The sequence below is a fragment of the Tyto alba genome, unplaced genomic scaffold, assembly GCF_018691265.1.
Source record: "Tyto alba isolate M040663 unplaced genomic scaffold, T.alba_DEE_v4.0 Super-Scaffold_21, whole genome shotgun sequence".
In the NCBI taxonomy this organism is placed as follows: domain Eukaryota; kingdom Metazoa; phylum Chordata; class Aves; order Strigiformes; family Tytonidae; genus Tyto; species Tyto alba.
The window spans coordinates 3,141,003-3,166,865 of record NW_024881295.1 but is presented as its reverse complement, the minus strand read 5'-3'; the positions used below and the strand labels follow the sequence as shown (position 1 = coordinate 3,166,865).

The 25,863-nt window shown below is 37.4% G+C and overlaps 1 protein-coding gene across 1 annotated transcript in view; it reads left to right on the top strand.

The window, feature by feature from the left end:
• Positions 1-25,863, top strand: part of ANO2 (anoctamin 2) — a 193,628-nt gene that overhangs the window by 91,316 nt on the left and 76,449 nt on the right. Inside the window, exon 14 of the mRNA XM_032995065.2 lies at positions 3,389-3,472. Coding sequence (XP_032850956.2) covers positions 3,389-3,472 — 84 coding nt within the window. The remainder of the gene's footprint in view (positions 1-3,388; positions 3,473-25,863) is intronic.

Below are 25,863 nucleotides of genomic sequence, written 5' to 3'. Positions count from 1 at the left end.
ATGGGAGAAAAGGTGTTTCATCTATCTATCTGGCAAATATATTTCCATAATATGCTTTATGGGTTCTTTTCACTACTTCCGTTTTATGTTGCTTTAGAATAGCTTTGATATCTGAGTTCCTATGTACTTGTACAGTGGCTTGTGTCTTTTAACATCTCTAAACTTGTAATAACGTTAGATGACTTATCAAACTTTTGTTTTAATTTTACATAAATCAAATCTATTGTGCAAGGGATCTGGACTAAAAGATTGTGAACATCTACCAGTGATCCGTTCATATGTACTGAGATATAAAAGTACTTTTCCTTGGATGAGCATTCTATTACTAGGATGTTTTAAACAGATCATTGGTGTGAATGACAATCTCTTCCTTAGACTTCCCTCCCCACCCCAGGTGACTATGTCATCATCATAAGAAATAGAGGGTTTAGTCCTTGATTTGTAATAATTAAGTCTCTTGCATCAGAGAACAGCTGGGCCCTCTGTTCTGTTCATTCCAAGTTTCCATCTTGATTTGGGGCAGCAGCTAGATCATTCCAGTTTTCATTTATGGAAACCTTCCTTCCTACCAGTGTGCACTGCGTTGTTGCTCTGCTTATGTTCAGCATATTAAGTTATCCTAATACATTCAATGAATTTGCAGTGTTTCTTTGGCTTTCTTTAAAGTGTAAAAATGAAGCTGCAGGTTGGCTTATTTTTTGCTGATTAGTCTGTTTGGTCTGTTAATTTAGGATAGTTTCTAAGGTTCTATTTTTTCTTAGCAATCCAAATGTGTTTGTCATGTATGCTTTGTAAAATTCCATTATCACCCTCTTCCTAAATCAAAGAGAAATCAAAGAGAGATTGGTTCATGTTATATATTCTTATCAAACTGGATCATTACCTACACAGCCTTAATTTGCAATGTGTAGTGGATACACATGTTGTATGTTTGAGGCAAATCCTGGAGACCATTCTCAAGGAAAATTCCCACCGACGTCAATATGAGTTTTGTCTGAGTAAAGATTTAGATTTCATGATTTGGCTCTTTGTTTTAAGGACGGGAATTATCATTTTCTACTCTGAGCACTCATTTGGCCTCAAAGTACCTTGGCTCACATGGTTTTCAATAAGTGTCTGGCAGCTGTACTGGCAAAATTCCAGCATCGTGGGATTCATATTTATCCCTACATGGACATTTGGACTTCAAGTCATCACAACTATTTCTAGCTTATTGTCCTAAGTGTAGAACTCTTCCCATTTTCAGACAAAGCATTGTTTCTGAATCGCACTCTTTTTACAGCAGAGTGGAATTGTTCCTTCACATCCATGTATATATGACCAGGATCAAATACCTCTAACTCTGTATTGTAAAGAAACGTTTCATGCACTATACTCATAAAAAGAATATACAGATACATGCATTCCAGGAGGCACTGTGGTCTGTTCAGTCAAGGGTAAGATGACTTGGCAGATTCAGTGAAGACAGATCAACTAATTTTCCAATCCAGATGTAGGTATATGAAATGCAGTAAAAAGGACATTGAAATGTCTTACTAGGAAAACTAAACATAACTTGACCAAATTTGAACAGATTATGCACTCAAAGCAAAACTGTCAATAGCAAAAATGTAAGTTACATTACAATGTTTTTCTTGGCATTTTATTTTCTCACCCTATTTTTGTTCAGACCAATTTTCAGAAGTTGCTCTGACCTCTGGCAGCTGCCTCTGGTGTCCCAGAATGCTTTGCTTAGCAGAAAATTAAAAAAAAAAAAAAAAAAAAAAAAAAAAAAGAAGTAAAGAAAGCCAATTCTGTTCTGCAGGTGCTCCCATAGTGTGATTAGATCTCCTCAATTTCTTACAGCTTCATTTATCTCATTTCCCTACTTTCATCAAGCTGTCTCCTCTGATGTAGCCATCCATGACTGATGCCTCCATCCTTTCTTCATTTAAGTCTAAAGATGTTTCTGACCTTTGAACCTCATTTATGGAAGTGTGATACAAATTAATGCAAATCAACAAGCTAGTGAAAACTTACAAAACATGAAGATATGCGCAGTGAACACAGCATCTTTAAAGACTGACTGTTGTATCTTTGTCTTTCTTTTCCCCAACCTGCTCACCACCATTTTTTGCTTCTAATCAACTTTAGTAATGCCAGAGATTGTCCATGCCTCATTATTTCTTGGAGTTCCACATACACTCCTAGCACTTTGTAAGTAATAACACCAGTGACCCTTGTGACAAGAAGTGCTATAGTAATTCCTGAACTTCATTCACTGTGGTATTGATTTTTACATGAAGCATAAGTAATGTATAAGAAGTCTGCAATTCAAAGAGTGTCACACTTGCACCCTTAGAACATCTTTTATTAATTTGAATAGTACATGAAATGACATGTGTAAAACAAGCTGTCGTGCAGTTTAATTATGTTTTTATGGTATAGCATCACAATGCTGGAGTCTCAGAGGCATAGCCCTACTTGAGCTTTAGAGAAAAAAAGGTTCCTTCAGGCCTCCCATGTTAGTACCAGGCTCCCTGGGAGCAGTAGAACGCACGTACCATTTGTGGGACTGCCTTTAGGGCAGAGATACACATGACTTGTTCACAGAGTTCGAAAAGATACGGAAATATATGTATGCACCTATGCACATTTGCACAAGGCAGATCCCGCCATCAGCTGCGCTCACTCAGTAGCTGTCCCTGGGCCCCAGTCTCCCCAGTTGCTGTCACCCAGAGGTACAAGCCCACAACACTCCATCCCTTCTCCAGGTGCTCACTCACACATACGTCCTGCTCCCCCAGAGCTGGCTGGGATTCCTCTAGTCCCCAGGCAGCCAACCCACCCTGGTCTTGACCTTGAAGACACACAAACACACACTCCAGTGTGAGTGTGACTGCAGTGAATAGCACTCTTAGAGATCCCCAGACCCTGTGGTCTCTCTGGAAGTTGGCTGGGACTCCCCTGGTCCCTCTGATAGCCAGCTGCACTGTGGTCTCATCCTTGGGCACTCACACCTCCCTAGCTCCCAGGCACTTTACCCACTTGCCAGCTGCTTCAGTTTGATCTCCACTAGTGCTTACATACTCAGTCTCACACCTGCATTTGCTCCACTATTTACATGTGACCAACCCTTTTCATCCCCTTATCCCTCTAATTTTTCACAGTTGTTCCTCTTCACATGACCTAAACCTCTCCCTTCCCCACTTTTGGTTCCTCCCCTAAGCATCCCATAATGTATCCCGTACCTCTAGGCAGTGAATCATGCTAGTCCAGAAGGTGCTGTGTTGTTGAATCATCTTGATGGCTTGGATTGTGAATAAGTGACCGGAACTTTTTTTCCTTTTCTCTTAATCATAATCACACATCTGGTCTTTTTTTTTTTTTTTTTCTCTCCCTTTTTCAGGAGCATCCCAGACCAGAGTATGAAATCAAACTGCTGCAGAAAAAGCTGAAACATAAAAACAACTCAACCGAAAATTCAAATGAAGTAAGATGCAACTTATTATTTTCACTTGTATTGGATCTGTGTTTTGTTACATGGTGATTGGTTTTTTGTCTGTCTCTGATGGATAGTTTGCAAAATGCACTTTTTGGTGTTCTTAATCAGCCTTGTAAGTTGCTCACTAGGGGTCTGGTGTTGTGCAGCCCTGCACTGTCATAGAAAGGCTTTGAGGTCATCACTTTGCTAGCTCTGCAAAATAAAGTAAATTTCACAGAAGTATGGTTGACAGGTGGTTCAGGGTCTAATCCATAGAGTCATGGATGATTAGAAAGATAATCACCACAGGAATTCTTATAACAATGACCTAGAATTTCAGTACTTTGTGGACAGTAAAGAAAAAAGCTTTTATTATAATGATTTCCTTTGCATAGGTAACATTGGCATCTTAAGTCATGTTGCAGTTACACACTTGTGAAGTTTTGATAACATTTCCAGTATAAATGAAAAATTAAGAATTGGTATAACATTTTTAGATTGAAATGTCTAGGCTTTCTATGGCTATTTCAAACCTAAGAACAAGCACTATTTTTCCCCCTATCTCCTCTTGTAAAATGCTGATTGAAGCCTATTTCCTGAGCACTCATAAGTCCCTGTAGACTTTGCCAATTAGGCTTGGTTAACCATTGCTTATTCCCTCCATGCCACATTCACCAGCAAAGCCAAAGCATTACAAAATTATGTCCTATTTCCAGGTAGAAGGAAACAGTTTAATTTGTTTACACATAGAGAACTAGTATCTGAAGTGGAGGATACTCCAGTTTTCAGGTTTGGTCCAACAAATTTAACCTTGTAGTTTCTGAAAGAACTTAATCATCCCTTTCTTCTGCTGATAACTGTCAAGATTGTGAAGTGTTACCAGTGAATTTTTTATCTCAGTGACACTGCTCTTCCCCTGTTGGGCCCAACCAAACTCCACATAAGCCAATGGAAAGATTCTCAATTACTTTAATAGTCTTTGGATCTTGCCCAATATGAGCAGGGATGCTCACACAGCATTATGGGGAGGTCTTCTATTATACATTAAACAGTTCTTTAAGCCTTCCAAGTGAAGGATCAAAGACTACAGAAGACGGATAAAGCAGCTGCTGCTGTTCAGCTTTTTCTGACTTAAAGTAAGCAAAATCTGGAAACAAGTCAGTGACTGATGCTATAGAATATTAGACTTTTGTAGTCATGAGGTAATGTTAGGTAATTATTCTTGCTTAAATGAGACACAGAAATCACATTATAAATTAGACATTAATTTAAGGTGAAAGAAAGCAATGAAAAATGCTAAGAGTGTAGTTGGAAAATGAGGAACAATGTAAATATCCAGCACTATAAGTATGGGAAGAACGCCTTTCAGACATCAAGAAGGAAAAGTCTTTCCTGGAATATTTTTTCTGAAATTATTTTTTGTGCCACTGTAGATGGGAAAATAACACTCAGGAAGAAAATATTTGTTTCAGGTTTTGGGCCTATCTGTATGCAGACTTCTATGTCCTTATAGGAGAAAAAACTCTTGATTTTTCATAATATTTAATTCTGAAGTAATTTGGGGAAAAAAAAAAAAAGTTAATTGAGTCATTTAAGTATTTTCTGGAAAAGTTTCCCAGAGTCATCTCAATCCCTTTTCTAAACCATTAAAATTTAATGTACTTTAACATTTGCTGTCAAACAGTTACTCATTGGGAAGAAAGATTTTTTTGTACAGCAGAACATTTCAGTTGGGTAGATTAAGGTAAACTTCTAAAATAATGAATTCATCCTGCAATTTACTGACTAACATCTCTCCCCAAATTACAGAAATATATTCCAAACATCTGAGCAGTTTTCCATCAGTCAACATTTTGCTTACTATTTCTGTTGCAATCACTTTTTTGATTTCCCTTAAATTCTTTCCAACAAACAGCACATTAGTCTGGGTTTGGAAGATGTGTTGCTCAGTGGTTTGTACCTCAATGTCTTCTGATATTATAAGGGCATGGCATGTTTGTGTGAGACCTGCTGAAGAGGAAAAAATCCAGTTCTTTAATTGAACTGTTATGTTTAATATAACTGTGGTAATGTACCATTACATTTTGCTTTGAAAGTTCCTGAAAAGTTAGACACTAAAAGTGATGAGTATTTAAGACTGCAATATTTCTTCTGCCTAATTTTTAGAGGTTTTAATATTTTCTTCTTCCTCCTTCAGATGGCTGTATGTTATACTCATTGTAAGACCATTAGCTCAGGAGCCTTTTCATGGCAGGTTAATATTAAGGCACAGGTTTCTGTGAGGTCTCTGGCTCAGTACTTCTGTCTTGTTGGGTGGAAGCCAGGGTACAGGACTTTGTCATATTAATAGCGCAGTTCTAGTGTCTGGACAGGCATCAAAGTAGAGGTCTCTCTGTAGTTAAAGATTCAGTCCTCCTAATTTCTTGGGTTTTTATGAATGCACAGATGCCTGTGAGGTCTCAGTCTCATCATATTTTGGTTGACAGTCTAATGTCATGGTATAAGTTTCTGTGAAGTTCTCGCCTGAATATTTTTAGTTAACTAGTGTAATTTAAACACATATCTTTTGGGTGTAGCTGGTCAACAACTGTAGTGTAATGTGTTGATATCAAAGGACAGGCTCTGGCATCACTGCCTAAAACTTTTCATTATTTATCTAATATGAAATCAGAAGTCTCCAGTTCAGCAGCTGTGACTTGTTGGGATAAAAATGATGCCAAAGCTATGGCTATTGTGAGAACACTGATTTAGAGCTTACTTGAAGGCATATATTTCTATAAAATTACTGGCTTGTTTCCAGTATGTTAATTCCTCTGTTCTGGTGAGGATGTGACTAGTCTTATGGCAAGAAACTGAGCTTTTATGTGGAAAGCTCTGTGTACGGTGCAATTTTTTTTTCTTGCCTTACTCCAGCAAGAAGTTCCTGTGAAGCTAATTGGGTTATTTTTGCAATGAAGGGATAGGGGTTTAGTTATGGGCTAGTTTTATGATTGCAGAAGAAAACTGACACCACTTACATACTCTCTTAAATAATAACTTGGGAATACCTGTTAAGAAGAAACCTACTTCAACATATAGTTTTCCTTGTCTGCTGTTGAAGTCATTAACTTAAGTGTGGAAGATGTCTAGCACCTGTCAGGGCCAGTAAACATATGAGTCACTCTACCCAGGCAACAAATTTCAAATCACCTTGATGAGACTGGCAATAAAAAGTATTACAGATCTAATGTATTACTTGCCTGATGTTTTTTCTGTTGCAGACTACAGTTTTCATACAAATACTATTTAGCATATTTATGCTACTGTAATAAGCAAAGAAAATAAATTCACCCTACACCACTCTGTGTGGTTCAGGCTGTTTTAATAAATATTTTATTGGTTATTCTGAAAGCGGGAAAGAAACTGTGAGGGCTCAGAGAACTTCACAAAACATTGATGAGAAGTTACTCTTACAATAACACCCTAAGGTTCTACTATTATTAGAAGAGAATTCATTTAAAGGTAAAGGAGTCGAAACGTTTACATGAAATGCCTCAGGTTAAGTAGCAAATGCATAAACAGACCACCTTCATGAATTATGACATTAATTTAGAAAAATAACAAGTTTTAAGGGACTGATTCTGGAATCCTGCAATGATAGGGCTTATAATCAGTAGCAATATTTGATTCTTTGTGGTCACATAAATAAAGGCTTGCAATGTAAAGCTTCTTGATTCATGTACATTAAAAAGTTTCTTCATCCTTACAGCAGAGCTGAAGGCTTATGTGTACATGTATGAATGCATGTGTCTGATAATACATTCATGCAAATATGGCTGATGCAATTTTTGTAATAGACCCATTCATGATATTTTTTGTTGTTCTTGTTTATTACACTATAACATGTAAGATGTGGATGGAAATATTCAAGGAATAGGATAAAGTTACTGTATCTGCAGAATATTAACTAAAAAAGGTGTTGGATATTTGTAATCTTCTGAGAAGTTGTTCCTCTCTCTGTGCAATAGTAACGTTCTCAAAGGAAAGATATGCAGGTCAGGAAATGAAGATTGGTCTTGTGCCTGAAAACATGCAGATGGGGCTAGATCCAACTCTCACTGGGGCTGATGGAAAGAAAACCTTCCAGTCATTTCTGGAAGAGATGGATCAGGCCCTGACTCCTTTTCATTAAACGTCCAGCTGACCTGGCAAACATGACGCAACATCATATATATTCTTATCTTTCCTATTTGGCAGGAAACCAAATAACTCATTCTGCATATTTCTCAAGGAAAATTTTCATTATAGAAAAAAAGGGCTTGTCTTTTGGCTCATGTCCTTACTTGGAGCAAACCCTGGGAATAATAGAATCTGGCATTCTATCTTGCCTTTAATTCATTTTAAATATGAAAGTGGCAAAATAAGTTATTTAAATTGTTAATTCAGCTGGTAATTGAAATGAAAGAAGTATTTCTTTCTGAACCATTGTTTCAGTTAACAACTGAATTAAAGCAAGCTGGTTTGAAGAGAGAGGTCTCTAGCATAAAGGTCATACAGGAAAATATAAAGTAGAATTGTATGTTGCTGATGAATATATATATATATTTTTAAAATGTCAACATTGCAAAACATGAAATAGTAATTCTTGTTACTAGTTGGTTCCTTACCCAGTTTTGCATAAGCAAATCTCCCCCAAGGCCTCAGAAACACTTCAGATGTTGGAGCCCATCTCTTTATTAAGCAAGTCCTTGATAAGATTAAAGAATTCAAATAAAATATTAGCTGTAATTCTGTAGAAGAAACGAAGTTCATAAATACTAAATTGAACAATCAGAAATGTAAAAGAATTGTGAATAAACCCATGAGTTCCTTAATCACTAATTTTGAAAAAATACTATTTTAACATTTACTGGACGTTATTATTAATGTGATAAAAGCACCAATTTTGATCCAGTATTTCTTAAATTGGCCACTGTCTTTCCAGCCTGTTTCATTGCTATACTTTGACAAATAACTTCACTTTCAGAGCATATGGGATAGTAAGAGGAATATGTAATAACTGATTTTAATTTTTTTTTCAACTCATTCATTGCATAATTAACTTTTGAAAAGAAAAAAATGGAGAATGACTGAAGCTGAATGACAATTATGATGATAATCTTAGTGATCTCACTCGCTCTATTATACCAATATTTGGTTTGTTAATTGGATCAAGTCACATTTGATGGGTAAATTTTAAAATTATTATTATTTTAATTTTATTTAAGTTCTGGGTTACACCAGTTTTCATACCAGAGTATTCATATGCAGAATTTGTGTCTTCAAAGACTGTTGACACAGTCTTTCAGTGTGTTCTTATTTAGATGTGTGGGTTCTTTGACTATAGGTTATATGATGTGTATTCAAACCTTTTCCCTATTGTGGTCTTAGAATTTGGTTATCTTTGTATGGAGCAGTGTGAAAAATGCAGTTAAAAATGTCCCCTTTCCTCCCTGTGTCTCTAAAAATCTGAGGTTGGATTTTTCTCGTTTATATCAGATAAATGAACCCAATGTATAGCCACAGTTCTGTGCTCCAGTATTTAGAATTATACTCCAGTCAGCCTTCAGAAGGAATGATATGAAGGAAAGAAATGCTTAGAAATACACTACCATAGAATAATGCAAGTTAGAAAGGCCTTTAGGATTTTATCTAGGCCAAACTCCTGCCCAAAAGAGTGTCGTCTGTGATATCAAACTGGGTTGTTCAGGGTATTATCCATTTTGGTCTTGAAAATCTCCAGTGATGGAAATAGTAAAACCTTTCTGGACACTTCTTAACTGTCCTCATGTTGTAAAAGCTTCTCATTATATCCAGCCTGAACCTCTCTTGTTTCAACTTATGCCCATTTTCTCTCGTCATCCCAGTATGCACCCTTTTGAAGAGCCTAGCTCTCTCTTCTTGATGACCTCCATAAACAAGCTAACCAAGCCTTGTTCCTCAGCTTCTCTTCATGGGACAAGTGCTCCAGGGCTCTGTGCTAGACCCACGTAAGTTGAGCAATTTATTTTTTCTACTGGAGAGTCCAAAACTGTACACAATATTTTAGATGCAGGCTAATGAATGCTGAGAAGCAGGAATATAGTCACTTCCCTGCATCCACTGATTAAGCACTGGTTAACACAGCCCAGGGTGCTGTTGTCATTTGCTGCCAGAGCACACTACTGCCTCATGTTCAGCTTGCTGTTTACAGACACCAAAGGGCCTTTTCAGTAGACTCTGTACTATTGCAAGGAGTTTTCCATTTCAAAGGCAAGTCGTTGCATTTGTCCTGGTTGAATTTCATGAGGTTCATATAGACTCGTTCCTTCAGCCTGTCTCGGTCCCTCTGGATGGCAGCCATGTACTTGATTATATTGATTGATCTCTCCCGAATCTGATGCTCATCTGCAAACTTGATGAGCAATCATTCCATCAACCCATCCAGGTCCTTCTTTAAAAATGTTAAACTCGACAGTCCTGGTGTAGATCTCAGCCGTACTCCAGCTGTTATGGGTCTCCAGGTAGAGTATGACTCTAATAACCTCTTAGTCAGACCATCGAACTTGTATTTTGCTGAAGTCAAGGAAAATGGCATTGACAAGTCTCCTCTTGTCCACGGATCTAGTCATTTTCTCACAGAAAGGAATCAGGTTGGTGCAGCACGATTCATCTTTGGTAAATCCGTAATGACTATTTGCAATCACCTACTTCTCCTTTAAGTGCTCAGAAATGGTTTTCAAAACCACTTTCCAAGAGACCGAAGTGAGGCTGACTCCTTGATTATCCTTTTGTCTTTCTGTGAAGATGGTTGCAAAATTGTTCTTTCTCCAGCTGTCAGGGCCCTTCCCTGATCTCAGTGTCCTTCCAGAGATGATAGAGCTCAACCTTGCAATAACATCAGCCTGTGCCTCTAGCTTCCATTGCTCTTCTCCAAAGTTACAGGTAAACGAAATCACTGCTTATCTTTTGTAAAGGAATAAATCATAATTGTTCTGTCTGAACATCAAAGCGGTGTTTAACTAGGAATACTGGATGCTTTTTTATTCAGCTGTCGGAGGCTGAACAGTGCAGATCAGCGCCAGGATTTTAAGAAAAAGGTATCTTATGCTTATGAGACTCTTTCTGCCAAAATAAAAATCAGTGGTCTCTTTCAGAAGAGAGCTTTGAACCTAGAAACAAGAGAAGGCAGGGCTGCTGTTTGTTGGTCTTATTTGTGTTATTTACTAAGATTTTGGATCAAGGAAGCATTCTTTCTAGAGCAGTACTATAGCTTGTGTTGTTTAATCATGTAACTGGGACTTAAGCACATGATTTAAATTAAGCACATGCCTCAGCATCCTGAATAGGGATACAATTAAGTGTTTTTTTTTTTTTTAATTGAGGCCTAAGCTTCTTATTGACAACATTAAAGATGATGTAGGTCTCTTTCCTATTAAACTGAATGGAAAGACTCATTCCTACAGGATCTATTCATCAGTACTTGAAATTAATGGGAGTTCTGCCTAAGTAATAAAGTATTAGTCCTTAAGTCTGCAGTTACTGCAGATGTCTTACTGTCACATTGTACCCAGTCAAAGACTGTAATAACAGGTTAGAGGGTTACAGCAAAGTTTCAGGTTGAAAAATAAATTTCCAGAAGTCTGCTGGGTTTTAATTTAATGCAGATACTTGAACTTAAGAAAAACTAGAGTATTTCCCTTTCCTGTGTGCTGGTTAAAAACTCCTATATCTTGGAGTATATTTTTTACTTTCTGTTGAGCATATTTACAGGGTAAATTTCATGCTATTAATCTCCAAGGTCAAAACAGAAGCCCAGATTGGGGACAAAATTTACACAAATTGGCTGTGGAAGCAACAGTCAGTTAATCTAGTTGCCAAGAAGTTTTTATTTGATGCATACTGCAATCCTGTCTGCAATTTTAAAGATATAAACTGCATTTACAGTAAACTCCTTTGGGCATCCATCCCATGAAGATTGAAATTCCACATACTCCAAGTTAAAGAGCTAAAGAATTCAGTCTGAACTGCTCAACTTTTGCAGCTATAACCCTGCTTAATTGAAAAACAGTTACCTGCTGATCTGCTGATTTTCATGATTCTTCTAATTTAGGGATGAGATGACATTGTGTTTTGAAGCTCTTTCACACTGTGATATTTCATGTAATAGATAAACTTGAATTCTTACTAGGTTATTCAAGTCAGCCTTTTCTACTGTTGTTGTCACCTAGGTATTGTACAACTGAATTTAGTGAGAGTAGACTTTTAATTATTAATACACAATACTAGATTCACTGCTTCTTTCAATCTCCATTGTTCATGTAGTGAAAATGCAAAGCTTGTTTGGATGCATGGACTAATTTAACAACTTCCAATGGCATACTTCAACTTTAGCCTTGGAGACAGGTAAATAGCTAGTGATATAAATAAAGATTGAATATTAACTTCTTAAACAATAAAAAGAAACCTCTAGTGCATCTCCTCTTCCTTTAAGGACTTCACTGAAAGATGATGCTGTGGTATATATGTGCCTTTAGCTATTCCTTTTTAGGTAAGCATAACTATTCAAAATTCAACCCTTCACTTGGTTTTCTTCTAAAGTTCCATGAAATCAAACCAGAAAATTAAAGGAGGATGTTACAAAGCTTTTACAACTGTTTGATGCCAGAGTACAATAATAAAGTTTACAACTATCCCTGTCCCAATTGCCAAATTAAGCTACAATCTTATGGTTAAAATCAGTCTCATGTTTAAAATGGCCACCTTACTGGTGTGGCAGTCTGTGTAATCCTCTCCAACCCCTCTCCCTCCTAAACAACAGTGAAGATCATCCTGATGAGTTTAAAACGGGATGGTCCTTTGAACATCAGTCTGGAATCTTCCCTAACCCATAGACACCAGTTGCTATCCTTTCTTGCATAACAAATTACAGTGACTTAGATAAAGCATAGACAATTTAGCAGACCCAGGGCTGCACTCTATTTTGCATCTTTTGGACCTGATTTTCCTGTTCTGTACTTGATTTTCTTATCGAGACTAATTGCCTGGAAAATAGGTCAGATCTCATTTCTTGAAACAACTTAAATACCATTTTGAAAGTGTTGATGCTTGTCTCTTACGCTGAAAATACATCTTAAAAATTAACCTACTGTAATACTCAAAAATATTTACTACCTCAGACTGTTGCTTCACAAATGCTGTGTCAAAAATACAGCTTCAGTTCTGTCTTCTGTTGATGCATTAGTCAGGTGACCTTTTTCTTTTTTTTTTTTTTTTTCCCCCCAGAATTCTGGGTCCACCCAGTGAATTAATTTCTTGCATCTGTTTCCTCCTCTATGATCACTACCTCACTGTTTGGTTCCAGCCTTTCCTTCCTGCTTTATCCATACCAGTTCCTGGTTTCTGCAGCTCCCATCATGGCCTCTTATAGTCTTATGCTCCTCCTTCCTGTGTTCTCTTCTTCTAGTCTACCTCCAAAATCTTCTCTTTATTTCTCCATCCTCATTTTGCACCTTGTAGTTTCACATCACTACCTGTATTTTCTGTCTGTCTGTTTTCTCTTCGTAAGGACACAGTATAACAAGGTACAGTGGCTATGCTGGTGAAGGAGGAAGAGATCCCACCTTTACTTATGGGGCAATCACTGACCATCAGTTCTAAGCTCAGAGACAGCTTGGTAAAAGCTTACACTTTAAAATTGAAATATGCAGATTCATTTGTCAGCTGTGATTAACTGAATGTTAAAGCAGTCTAAAATCAAAAGTAGACAATCTTCACGAGTAAGCAGAGGTCAAATTTCACTGTGTGCTGTTAATTTTAAATTAATGGAATTGAATGAAAGCTCTTGGATGGCACAGGTTAGTCGGTTCTATGACTGCTTTAATTTCTGATAGGACCTCACTGGACTCCTCAGTAGTCAGAAGACTAGCTGTGGACTGTGTACGGAGGAGCCATAATGTGTCCATTGTCTTCTCTAAAGCTGAGGATGGTGATACTAGTAAAATTATACTAAAGTTCTTATAGAGGAAATCCAGCCTATCTGTGAGTTCCCTAGAAGGGCTCGGTTAACTGACTGCTCCTGATTTCGGGTGTAATTTTACCAAAGCCAGTGATCTAACAAAACACTGAGGAAAAATTTAATCCAGTTTCTCTGATTCATAATGCAGCATACTGTTGAAGTTTCATATTTGAAATGTTCCCAAACACACTGTGTAAGTAAAGACCCTTGAATTTGTTGTGAGAAAAATACTCATCATTGTTATTATTTTGCTTGTTGTCCTTGCATATGCAACTCATACCTAGATAGATCAACAAGGAGATTTTACCAGGTCTTTTGGAATAGTGGATCTGGGACAATGATAAGGTGTACTATCTCATCGATCCTTCCACATGATTGGTAACACGGAAAGAACTGTGGCTTTATTTACTGTAAATTATTATTTAAAATAGCTTATCATGTTTTCTTATGCTTGTCTGATGGCTATCTTTCAAACATGATGAAAATCATCATTCTTTATATGGTTTATATGTCTGTCTTGACAAAACTGACAATGAAACCCAAGAAAATTAGAATGAATGTGATCTTTTGGGGTATTATTTAAAGGGGAAAGATTATAAAATCCAGACATGAGGAATGAATGTTAATTTGCAGATAAAGCAAATAAAACAGTTTCAAATAACTCTTCTTTCAATAAACATTGAACATAAAGGTATTACCTATTTTATTTTTCTTTTCACTGAATCCATTGTCAGCTAACTGGTACATACAAAGCAAAGTGCACTGTGTTTATGGAAGTATCCTTACAAGATTGTGAGTCAGCATCGGGCATTATGAAACAAAACAGCAAAACTCTAGATAACAAACTGTTTCAGATATATTTCTTGACATGATCTGCTATTCTTGAAACAATACTGACAGTAAATATGCCATATCCAATAAATGAAAAATAGTCCATAAATAAAGTTTTTTGCTGCAATAAGGAAACCTTTGAGAAATTAAAGGTATCAATTAGTTAAGTATGCTGTACTGAAGAGCTTTGGGTGGTGAACATGGAAGAGGCTTAACATTTCAAAGCTTTAAAAATTGTTGTGAGTTTCATCCAAAACATACATGAAAAAAATAATAGGAAAGGACTCTGGACATAATTAGGCTTAATCACTTCAAAAAAAGACATCAGATGTTAGAAGACAGCTCACAATGATTAAGAAAGTATTTTTGTAGCTACAAAATTGAAATAAGTGTTACAAAATTAAGCTTTTAAAAAGAAAGTTAAAACAATTGAAAGGTCTTTAAACATACTGATAAAAAATCCCCACAAAATAACTGACACATCTATGTTGTAAAAAATGAGCTTCTAATTGCCAAAGACAACACTTTTTCTCTAGTATGATGATGATTTTAACACAAGAGGCACGGGTAGGAAAACTAGTTGGAAAAAGCAAATGGGAGGTTATCAGCTGCATAATCTGTATTTAAATCTGTACCGGCACAGTCTAGGGGATGACTGACTGGAAAACTGCTTTGCTAGAAAAGGACTTGGCTGCTTTGGTGGATAAGCTGAACATGAGCCAGCAACATGCCCTTGCAGCAAAGGCCCACAGTCTCCCAGAATGCATTGCGAAGTGTGTTGCCAGCAGACTGAGAGGGCATCCTTCCTCTCTACTCAGCCCTAGTGATACTGCAGCTGCAGTGCTGTTCCCAGTTCTGCACCTCCCTGTTCAAGAGAAACATGGGCATACTGGAGTGTTGTGGTTTGAGCTCAGAGCCAACCAAGCACTACACAGCCTCTCACTCCTCCCTTCCCCCACAGCGATGAGAAAGGAAAAATAAGACTAAATTGGGATGCGAGATAGGACAGGGAGGGGCAGATCACCCATTATAGTCGTGGGCAAAAGACAGATTCATTAGGGGAAGTAAAAAAGAACATACATTTATTACAGACACTAACAGCAACACGTAACAGAGTAGGACAGTGAGAAGCATTGCCACATCTTGAGAACACCTTCCCCCCACCCCTCCCTTCTTCCCGGGCTCAGCTCTGCTCCCGATATCTCTACCTCCTCCCCCAGTGGTGCAGGGGCAGGGAATGGGGGGTGCAGGCAGTGCTGCCACTTCTGCCATCTTCAGTGTGTGTGTGGGGAGCTTCTGGAACTTGTTCCCCCTACTCCATCGTGGTCCCCCTCCCACAGGAGACAGTCCTCCACAAACTTTCTCTGACATGAGTTCCTCCCACGGGCCACAGCGCTCCCCACACTGCTCCGTCATGGGTCACCAACTTTCTCCAACTGGATTCTCTCCCACGGCTGCAGCCCTTCCCGAGCTGCTCCGGCGTGGGACACCCCCACATGCTGCAATCCTCCCTCATGCCTCATTCTTTGCTGTCCTTCATGTGTTGATTTTCCATCATTCTTTTTTTTTTTTTTTTGCTTTTTCCTAATGAACCAAACATAAAGCACAGTGTGCTTCCAGTAAGGAGAGCAGCTGCTTACCCAGTCCAAGGAGAGAGAAAAGCATCTCTCTCTGGGTACCAGAAGAGGGGGAGATGTGCATAATTTGTATGCCTTCCTACTCTTATTCCTGTCAAATGGCAAAGCGTTAATTGCATATCGCTATCACTGCAGGGTTAGAGGAGATGATCTCTTTGGTTTTAAATGTTTACAGTACTACCTGTGAAAGAGATGAGCTTATAACTCAGGCAATGTCCATTTGCTCTTCTCTAAATTATTTCTGCAATTGTTTTTTCACTGTTTACATTTCAGGTGGTGTGCCATAGGCCTTTTTTCCTTTATCATTGTTGTCCCTTCTGATCCTAATATTTATTCTTTCCCTTCAGTCTAATTTCCACACAAACCGACAGCTGACTCTTTCTAAGTGTATGGCATAGCTTCTTTTACTTTCCGTGCTTCATCTTTCCATGTGTTTAAGTGCATACCTGTTGATCCATTCAGGTGAAATGAAACAAAATATCAGGATAAGTAGTGGTAAAGGTGTCATGCTGAATTTGTCTGTAGGAACTTCAACACATATTTCCCTTCATCTGTATCTTTAAAGGGACTTAAAGCTGCTACAGAGTTGGGAATAGCCTGCTTGAAGAGAGCTAACATAGAGAATGTGGGAAACTTTGCAGGTGATCTTTTTGAAAATCTAAAGCTTTAGAATGTAGGTAAGTCCTGTTCTTGACAGATCTTGTTTCCCAATGGATATGATATAACAAAAATATTTGTTCCTTAATTATTCCTACGCCAGGCTTGTTCATTTGTGGAAACAGGCACAGCATGGCCAAGTTCTGCCACTCTGTTCTTCAGCATTTAGCGGGTTCCCATATTAAAAACCCAAGCTTTCATCTACTTTCATTTATTCCAGTATAAAATTACTGTTGATGAAAATCAAGACCCTCTTCACATAAGTGCCAAGCCAGGGAATATGACAGACTTTTAAGACCACTTTTGCTGGTTAGTTTCTCCTTATGAAATGGAAAATTTCGAGCAGATATAGAGAGACAAAAACTGAAACAGAAGAATGAAGTCAAGCACCAATTTTATTAGATTTTTTAACAGGTTGTAGAAGAAAGTAGACAATTGCAGTTTTGGCTAACTTCCAGAATGGCTAAGTTTGAATAACTAGTGAAGCATACATTTAAGCATAATTTGAAAAATACATGTGGATTTTTATAAAATGGAAGTGTATTTTCCTATGTTTGTACTATGTTGTAAGAGATGGTCTAAAGGGGTTTGTATGAAAGCTGGAGTATTAGCAGCCTGAACAATTACGGTGCAGAGTTAGAAGCAGGGCTAAATTCCAAGCACAGAAAATAATATCACAAAAGAACAAAAATAATCTCAGGCCTTTCAGGAAAAGAGTAACAGCTTACAGATCTTAATTGCTATCCATTTAGGAAACAGAAGTCCAAAAGCAATGTAGACTGAACTGTTCAAACCCATATTTGTGTAAGCAGTGAAGAGTGAATAATATTTGCTATAACATTCTTTGCACCTTATCTCCTTGTGCCAGTTTTTTTGTAAGGAAATAAAGAAAAATCTTTATAGGTGGTAAGACAGAGAGGAAAACTGTGCTCCAAAAAAATTCATGTTATCTGATTTTGTCACCATGCCATGATGAATTGTCACAGCAGCAGAACAATAGGTATATTTTGCTTTAACTGGTAGTGTCAAAATCAAACTTTATTTAAGGACAATTTGTTGTGTGACTCTGATGCTATAAAGATTGTAATTTTTAACTTGCCTGTCCCCTTGCCCCCCTCTCCACACACACTTTTTTTTTTTTTTTTTTTAACATGGGGTTTTAATGTAGTCACTAGGAATAAATACTTCCTTTCTATCTTGGATTTACTTTTTAATTGGTGAGTGCATGATGTATTCCTTCATTCCCTCCCATCCTACATCACAAATCTCTGCCTTACAAGCAGTTATGCATGCCTGAAATCTTATGCGTGTGGATAAACACAAAACCTGGTTTAGAAAGAACTAGATGCTTGGTCTTGGTTTAGAAAGCACTGAGTGTTAAATCTTAGTACATTTTCTCTTGGATCTGGTGGAAATGCTATAATTACAGACCTGCTATGAAGACTGCTTACATGCTGCTAATTGAAATGTAAGAATTAGATACAAATTAAATAAAAAGCTGACCTGCAGGGATATGCTGACATGAAGCAGTGCAGTTGATAGAGAAGATGCAGATCACTGGTTTCAAAAGTGAAACATCCCCTGGGCCTAAGAGGTTCTATATATGACATAAAGATTTTGATGTTGGTCTGGCTAAGCAGAGTTTATAGTTTCTGCCATGTCCTTTGCTTTTGTGTGGAGTCAAAATGAACTAACCACTGAAGCTAAACATAGCACTTACTGTCTTCAAATTAAAAGCATTAACTTATATCTAGGGAACATATACCCTACACATTGTCAAGCAAGCAGATATAAACTGTAAGCCACAGAAAAATGTTCAACCTGCTCTTAGTAAATGTATCTGCATTTCCTCTGGATATTTAATTCCTTTTCATTGTTGTATCGCACAATTTTCATTTTAGCCATTTGTTATAGGCGAGATTTCTAATGTTGGGTCTAGTAAAATTTTATCTATTCTCATTAGTTTACGGCTGTATAAAACAGAAACTCTTCAGTCCAGAATCTTCCATTGTGAATTTCTAAATAGATTTTGGAATTCCCATCTTCTGAATGTCCAAATTTTTAACGTTAATGTACTTTTTGATGTAATCCGTTGGACAGAAGCAGAGATTCTGCTTACGTAAAACAATCTCTGTCTTAAAAATGCATATGCTGAGTCTTCTACTCCCTAACTATTATAAAGCATAAGTTCACTTTCACTCTTTCTTCACCATTGCTGCAACTTAAGCTGGTTCTGGACTTTGTTTGCCATGAGCCTTTCAACAATGTGAGACACGACTTTTTGGTTCCTTCTACTCTACTAGATCCTAGTGTGGCCAGTCAGTAGAAATAGGAATCTTAAAATAGCTTGTGTGGGCTTGGATTGTTAAAGCTCACCCTTTAATTCTCTGGTGAATTTTAATAACACTGATTGTATCTGTTCATTATTACTGTTTTAAACAAATGTCTAATTCACATATTTGTTTCTTGCTAGTGGCCAAATAAACACTTCACTGAAATATTGTTTTCAAAATCTGTGTCTCACAGAAGGTTGCAATTTCGGTGTATTATTGTCTTTAATTCAGGGCTAGATTGTGTAATTAGTGAAGTGTTTTAAGGTTTTCTGATGGCTTTAGAAGCACAAGTTAAACCCTTGCTCTGGAGTAGTTCTGAACATCCTGCTGCTCCTCTCTTGAGTCAGTTACGACTGAGGTTTGGGGCAATCATTGCAGTAAAACAAAGGTAATAATGTTTAAATGCATTTTAATTACATATGCAGCTGCATTGCCTACCTACAGTGTTAGCTGGACTGATGTGATGAGTCACTTTTATTCATCTAAATATTTTGCTTTATGGAAGAAAGAGTTATGACATCCTAGAAGACATCCAACAGAAAGGCCTTAGGTGTTCAAACTGTTAGTGGTACACAGCTATTCTACTTGATATTCACATGAAGGTATACCCAAAAGAGTACAAGGTATTAGCATAGCTCTTCACTTTCATGCTTCCTAGCTGTCCAACAGAGACATCAGGATTGTGAGAAACTACTGGCTGTTGGCAAGGAGAGCTATCATCTTCCAAATGAAATCTAATGGCAAGATCATTTTGAATGGGAATTGGGTCAGCCAGCTGCATTCACAAGTGTTTGGTAGGGAAAATGACCATATTGAGGTTAGAAGACTGTTTTAAATCCCTGGATGGCTTTTCATGAAAGTGTAAGAGGTGGAAACTTCAGGCAAGCCAAATAAAACCCAGCCAGCCAGATGGAACTTAAACAATGAGCCCTGGCAAGCCTATCCTGAAAATCTGGAGAGTCCCAAGTTTACAGCAAGCAAGTTTCTCCAGGTTTCCTATTTTGCTCCTGGAGCTTCGTACAGACCTGGTGCTGTTCTGCATGCACTCGAGCTAAATGTGAAACAGCCCTTAGGAGTGGCCCAGTGCAATAATTTAGCAGCATGAAATGAAACTCACTAAGGATTATGCTCTATTTCAGCTGAAAAATAATTGGAGTCCATACAGCATGCCAAAGCATTTCACTGCCAAGCCAGCCATGGCTGTGTTGGCTCCAGTTTTATAAGGAAGAGAAACCTTGAGTCACTACCAGATGCACTGTGCTGATGCTGGTGGAGCCCAGGTGTTCAGCAGAGGTGGCTGCTAAGAGATGAGCTGTTGTGGAGGATGGCACATTCCTCCTACATTCGGGCTGTTCTCAGGGAGGGACGCTGCTCATTGATCCATAAGCTTGAGGTAAAGCACTCTAAACACAGCTGTCAGGATTGCAGGCCAGAGGATAAATTGAATTCAATTTCTTTTTAATTTTATATATGAGTATGTTTTCAAAAAGTCTTAACAACTGATAGCTCCCACTGAGAACAGCAAAAGCTGTTGGGAGTTGAGCACTTTTGAAAATCTGGCCAGCTGTGCCTTTTCAAAAGACATCTCTAAAATTTTCTTTTGCAAGGAGCAAAACCATGAGCTCTTCTCAAAAATTCGGGCCTGAAAGGCAACAACTGGAGCAAGACCATTTTTAGGGTATTTTGGGTTTTCTTTTGTCTGGCCAGTGATTATGGCCCTATGAGGTGAAGTCATGCATACCCACAACACTGACAGGCTCCAGAGCCATTAGGGAGAGGTGGTTGGGATATTTTCAGAGATGAAGTGTCTGTCAGCTCTCCTGTGCCCATACATAAGTGTAATGTTCAATATATCCCTTCCAGCCCTGTTTCAGGGTTCTGTTATTTCCACTGAGACTGTACAGCAAGGATAAACTATGGAACTGAGTGCTCTTCTCTATAGAAACAAAAGGAGGTAGGAAGGCTATGTTGTCTCTCTGCCTTAGATGCCTCATAAAAAAGAAGAGAAAATTATTTCCTTTGAGAGACAACCAAGGGAGCACTGTATGAGATGTCTTCTTTAACTGTAGATAATATAGGGAGCAAGCAGCAAATATTAACACTCCACCTGAGCTTGTAGAAATCTATGTGAGATGCTGCCCAGCATTACTAGCCATGCTATTTTTTTTGTTGTTGTTTTCACCTCTTGCTTTGAGTGTTTGATGTACAGAAACTGCAAGTGCTCAAAGTGAATAACTACTTTTAAAAATATTGCCTCAGGGTAAACATCCTATTATTTTCAAAATTAATATAGTTATCACTTGTAAATAAAGAGAATGCAGCTATGACTAAGCCAGCTGGGTCCCATGTACACCATTCTGGTGAGACAGAGCAGTAAAATAGATTATCAAACAGGAGGCAGATATGAAAGAATGGCAAGGTACTAGTGGGGAACACCTAGGGTGTCCCTTGTCTTGTCAAACATGCACTAGGGGTTCTGTCCCAAATGGGGATTAGGGATTCAGGAAATGTGTTGTCTAGATGCACATTCTAACTACTGCAATAGCAGTATCAAAATATCTCGGCTATGAGGCATAAATATTCTTAATCTCTGCTTTTCTTCTGTCTATGATTATGCATTTTCTCTCAGATCTGCTGAGAATCTTCTGTGGTAGATAACTCAGCTAAAGAGAATCCAGATTAAAAAAAATACTTCACTAGTTATGCTCTTGAGTCTTGAACATCTTGAGAATGTGTGCAGCAAGAATATCTCACATTTAAAATGCAGTCTTCTGTGTGGATTTGCCTTTCTGATGGTTCCTTAGAATGAGATTTATATGATCTTTTGTTTTTAATGGGGTAGTGTAAGGAATATTCATCCTGTCTCCCAGCTACAGTGCTCTGCTTGGTTTGTTCTGTTTTGTTTGAGCCTGAAGGCTGGTGCTGAAACACCTTCTGATGGAGAACTAGTAATGAACATTCAAAACAGGGCACCACCACAGTAGCAGGCAAGCAATAATTCACAGAAGAAAGAAAACCCATAAATATGGTTGGCTGTTTGATTTTTGGTTGATTGGTTTTGTTTGTTTTGGTTTGGTTTGTTTTTTTTTTTGTTTTTTTTTTTTGTTTGTTTGTTTGGTTGGTTGGTTGGTTGGTTGGTTGGTTTTTTTTTTTTAGATTCTGAGTTGCTAGATTTTGCCCTTGGTTTATTATGTTTTATTGTATGCTGACCTCTAACTTCAGAAGAACCAGGACAAGCAGGTGCTAGCTATCACTTCTAGGATGAAAGGAGTTTTTTGGTATTTTGTAAAAAAAAAAAAATTCTGCTTGCCTTTTGGCCATTTAACAAACGATTAAGAAACTTTTTAAAAAGAGGTAAATCAGACCAACTAGGACTTACAGCAAAACCCAGTGAAAACTGCTAAGCTTCACAGGGGCTTGATAAGACCTTTATTGAACAACTTACTGTTCTGTCATTTGCATAGAAAGTCTCTGCAAATGTGATATTCCATAAGCATGTTCAAAATGGTGCAATGATCCTAACATCAGAGCAGACTGTTCATTTTTTGCTTTCTTGAACTCACGTAGTTTTTCTATGGAGTCCAATTGATAGTCATTAGAAATATTATGAGATATACCAGTAAAAAGGCAGACAGGTATGGTACTGTTTTGTTCTAAATTGTGAAGCAATATGCATATGGCAAAGGTTGGACAGTTCTGGCCTGAGGATTATTCCTTAGCTTTCTTTAAATATAAATGATGCACATTAGAATATTGTTTAGCAGGATGAGGGCAGAAAACTGTATTACAGACTAAATACTAGTTTGGCAAGATTTGTCTGTGAAAATTTCTGGAATTCTTTTTTGTTCTTGAAAATATATAAGCTCAGATTTTTGAGACAACAGCACAACAAAACATTTTTCTCTACAAGGAACTGTGGTAACCCTATGAAGGGATTGGTACGATCCACAGCCTGATGCCAGGCATTACATATTTGCAAAAGGTAAATGCACAGCTTAAGAGTTATGTATGCCTTCAAAAGTATAGACAGCATCAGGAGACACATAGTCTGATGCTCTGGAAAAGGGAAAGGATGTTGTCTAAATGAAAAAAAAAAGGAATAATGACATACCAGGCATCCATTGCACAATGTCACAACATGACAGTATTATCTAAGGCAGATCCTGTGGAAAGAAAAAAATAAGTACGAAAAGAACTGTAGCAGCTATTTAGTGTCTGTAATAAACCAGTAGCTGGTAATACTAATTGTCATCTACAATTATTCAAGTTATAGAAGTCTTTTTATTTTTCCAATTTTATTTTATTTTATTTTATTTTATTTTATTTTATTTTATTTTATTTTATTTTATTTTATTTTATTTTATTTTATTTTATTTTATTTTATTTTATTTTATTTTATTTTTAACTTACCTTTACTTATTGGTTTGTTGCTATTGTTGTTCACCTGGCAAAACTGCCGTTTTTTGCTTACTTGGCTAGGTAGGTATCACTTCCCCACTTCTGGTTCTTCTTTTGTGTCTCTGCTTTTCTGAGTCTCTAATCTTACAAACAAGAATCTCATACACTGAAGCATGTATCAACAACAGAAAATAACTGGCTATGTCAGTTACAGCAAATCTTTTAAAGCAAAAAGTTGATAAAGTTGGATTAAATAATTGAGTTGTTTCAGTTTAAATTAAATGGGGCTAAACTTTCCTCAGGCTATAGCTGAGTTTTTTAATTTTAGTAGCTACACTGAGAAATGTAGGAAACTTCTTTTCAAAACTAACTAGTCTGAAGTGATCAGGGACGAATATGTGGGCGAGGTTTCAGTTTTCTTGAAGTTAAATTTATAAAAACATACCAAAAGCACTTGTATAGAAGGATTCCATATGTTTTAATGAATAAGATCACTGAGGTGACTTAATGAATATTTTCCTTTAAGGAGGATTTTGAAAACAATCAGAATACTAAAAAGTAGTGGAGGAAAACAGATTGTTCAACAAAGAAAGTTTTATCTTGGGAGACAGAAAGAACAGGAGTAAACAAGAATTTCCGAAAGTCCAGCTTGAGCTAAATTTTGCAATGGAAATTTTTAAAAAAGAGAAAAAAAATCTCAAAATCCCCCAAAGCAATTGTAAGTGCACATATACAGAGAAGAAAAAGGAATGAAGAAGTGTGGGCCCTGTTCAGTAGGGCTGATATTAAAGATAATCTAGTTATGGTATTGATATTAATCACAGCGTTGTAGGGTGATATGTTAGACAGGATCTCTGGAAATCTTCCAGCCCACTCCTCTGCTCAAAACAAGGCCAACTTTAGAACAGTTTGCTTAAGGCCTTGTTCAGTCAAGTTTTGAAAATCTCCAAGGACGGAGATTTCCAGACTTTCTGAGGAATCTGCTGTAGTATTTGACTGAACTCATTGTGAAGAGCTTTTCTCTGATCTCTGATTGGAATTTCCCTTGTTGCAACTTGTGTCTGTTGCTTCTCAATTTATCACTCTGCACCTCCAAGAAGATTCTGGCTCTGTCTTCCCTATACCCTCCTTGTAGTAAGTTGTGTACTGAAATAGCATCATTATCTTCTGCTTCTTAAGAGTGAACAAATCCATTTCTTTCAGCCTTTCTTTCTATGTAAGAGCTATATACCTGTAACCATCTTGATGGCTTTATGCTCAACTTGTCCCAGTATGTAAATGTCTTTCTGGTACTGAGGAGTCCAAAACTAGACATGGGTCTTTGGATGCAGTCTCAGAAGAGCTAAATAGAGTGGGAGAATTACTTTCCTTGACATGCTGGCTATTCTTTTGCTCATACAGCCCACTGTGTGGTTGACCTTTGCAGCAAAGGTGAACTTCTGAGTTGTGTTTGAACTGTTGTCGGGCAGATCGCCAGATCCTTTTTGGCAAAACTCTTTTTTACCACTTGGACCACAGGCTGTACCATTGCATTCCATCCAGGTGCAGGATTTTACTTTTTTGTTTGCAGAAGCTAATGAGTTTCTATCGATTCATTACTCCAGTCTGCTGAGGTCTTCCTGAATAGCAACCCCGTTCTTCAGGGTGTGAATCACTTTATCCAATTTGTAATAATCTGAAAACCTGTGAAAAGTCCCATCGTCCAGACTATCAATGAATGTATTAAACTGCATTTGCTTGAGTATCAGTCTTTGAAGACCACTGATGCCAGTTGGATTTTGTGCTACTGATTCCAACCCTTTGAACCAGCAATTCAATCCGTTTTTCATCCACCTTCCTGTTTACTTACCCAGCCCCTCTCTGTCCAGTTTGACTATAAAGATACTGTAGGATATATACAAATTCTGTCATGGTTTGCCTTGGTTGTGAAAAAAAAAATAATTGGGAACAAACACAGGATGGCTGATAATGGAGGAAATTCTACAACTGAGTTAGAAACAAAACTCAAAGAACTTTATAACATGATCTTTAGTCACAAATCCCATGACAAGTAGTTCTATTAACTTTGTCAAAACTAAGTGATATTGTACAGTTGTTAACTGCCTCTCTCTTCCCACTCTGTTCACACACACACAGACACAAACACACAGACATATCATGAGAGTGTCAGGAGTTACCCAGGCTGCCATCACTGTCTGAGCACTATTTGAGGGTTATTGCCAGATGCAGAAAAAAAAATTAAAGCTACCGATGATTAAATATATAGAGGTTAAAAGAGAAAAGGAAAAAAATAATTAATTAACTTACCGTAAGCAGATTATGCCTGATTTATCTGATATGTGATGTTGAAAACAAAACATTTAGAAACAAAGAAAGTTTGAGGGGAATCACCTACCTGAATCTGATATGAAGTTATGTGAGAGATTACACTACTGAACAGCTCTAGAGAAACAGAGAAATTGTAACATTGTGTGAGTATATTGAAGGTTTTATTGAATGGAAGTTACTTGTGGGGTTCCAGATACAGAA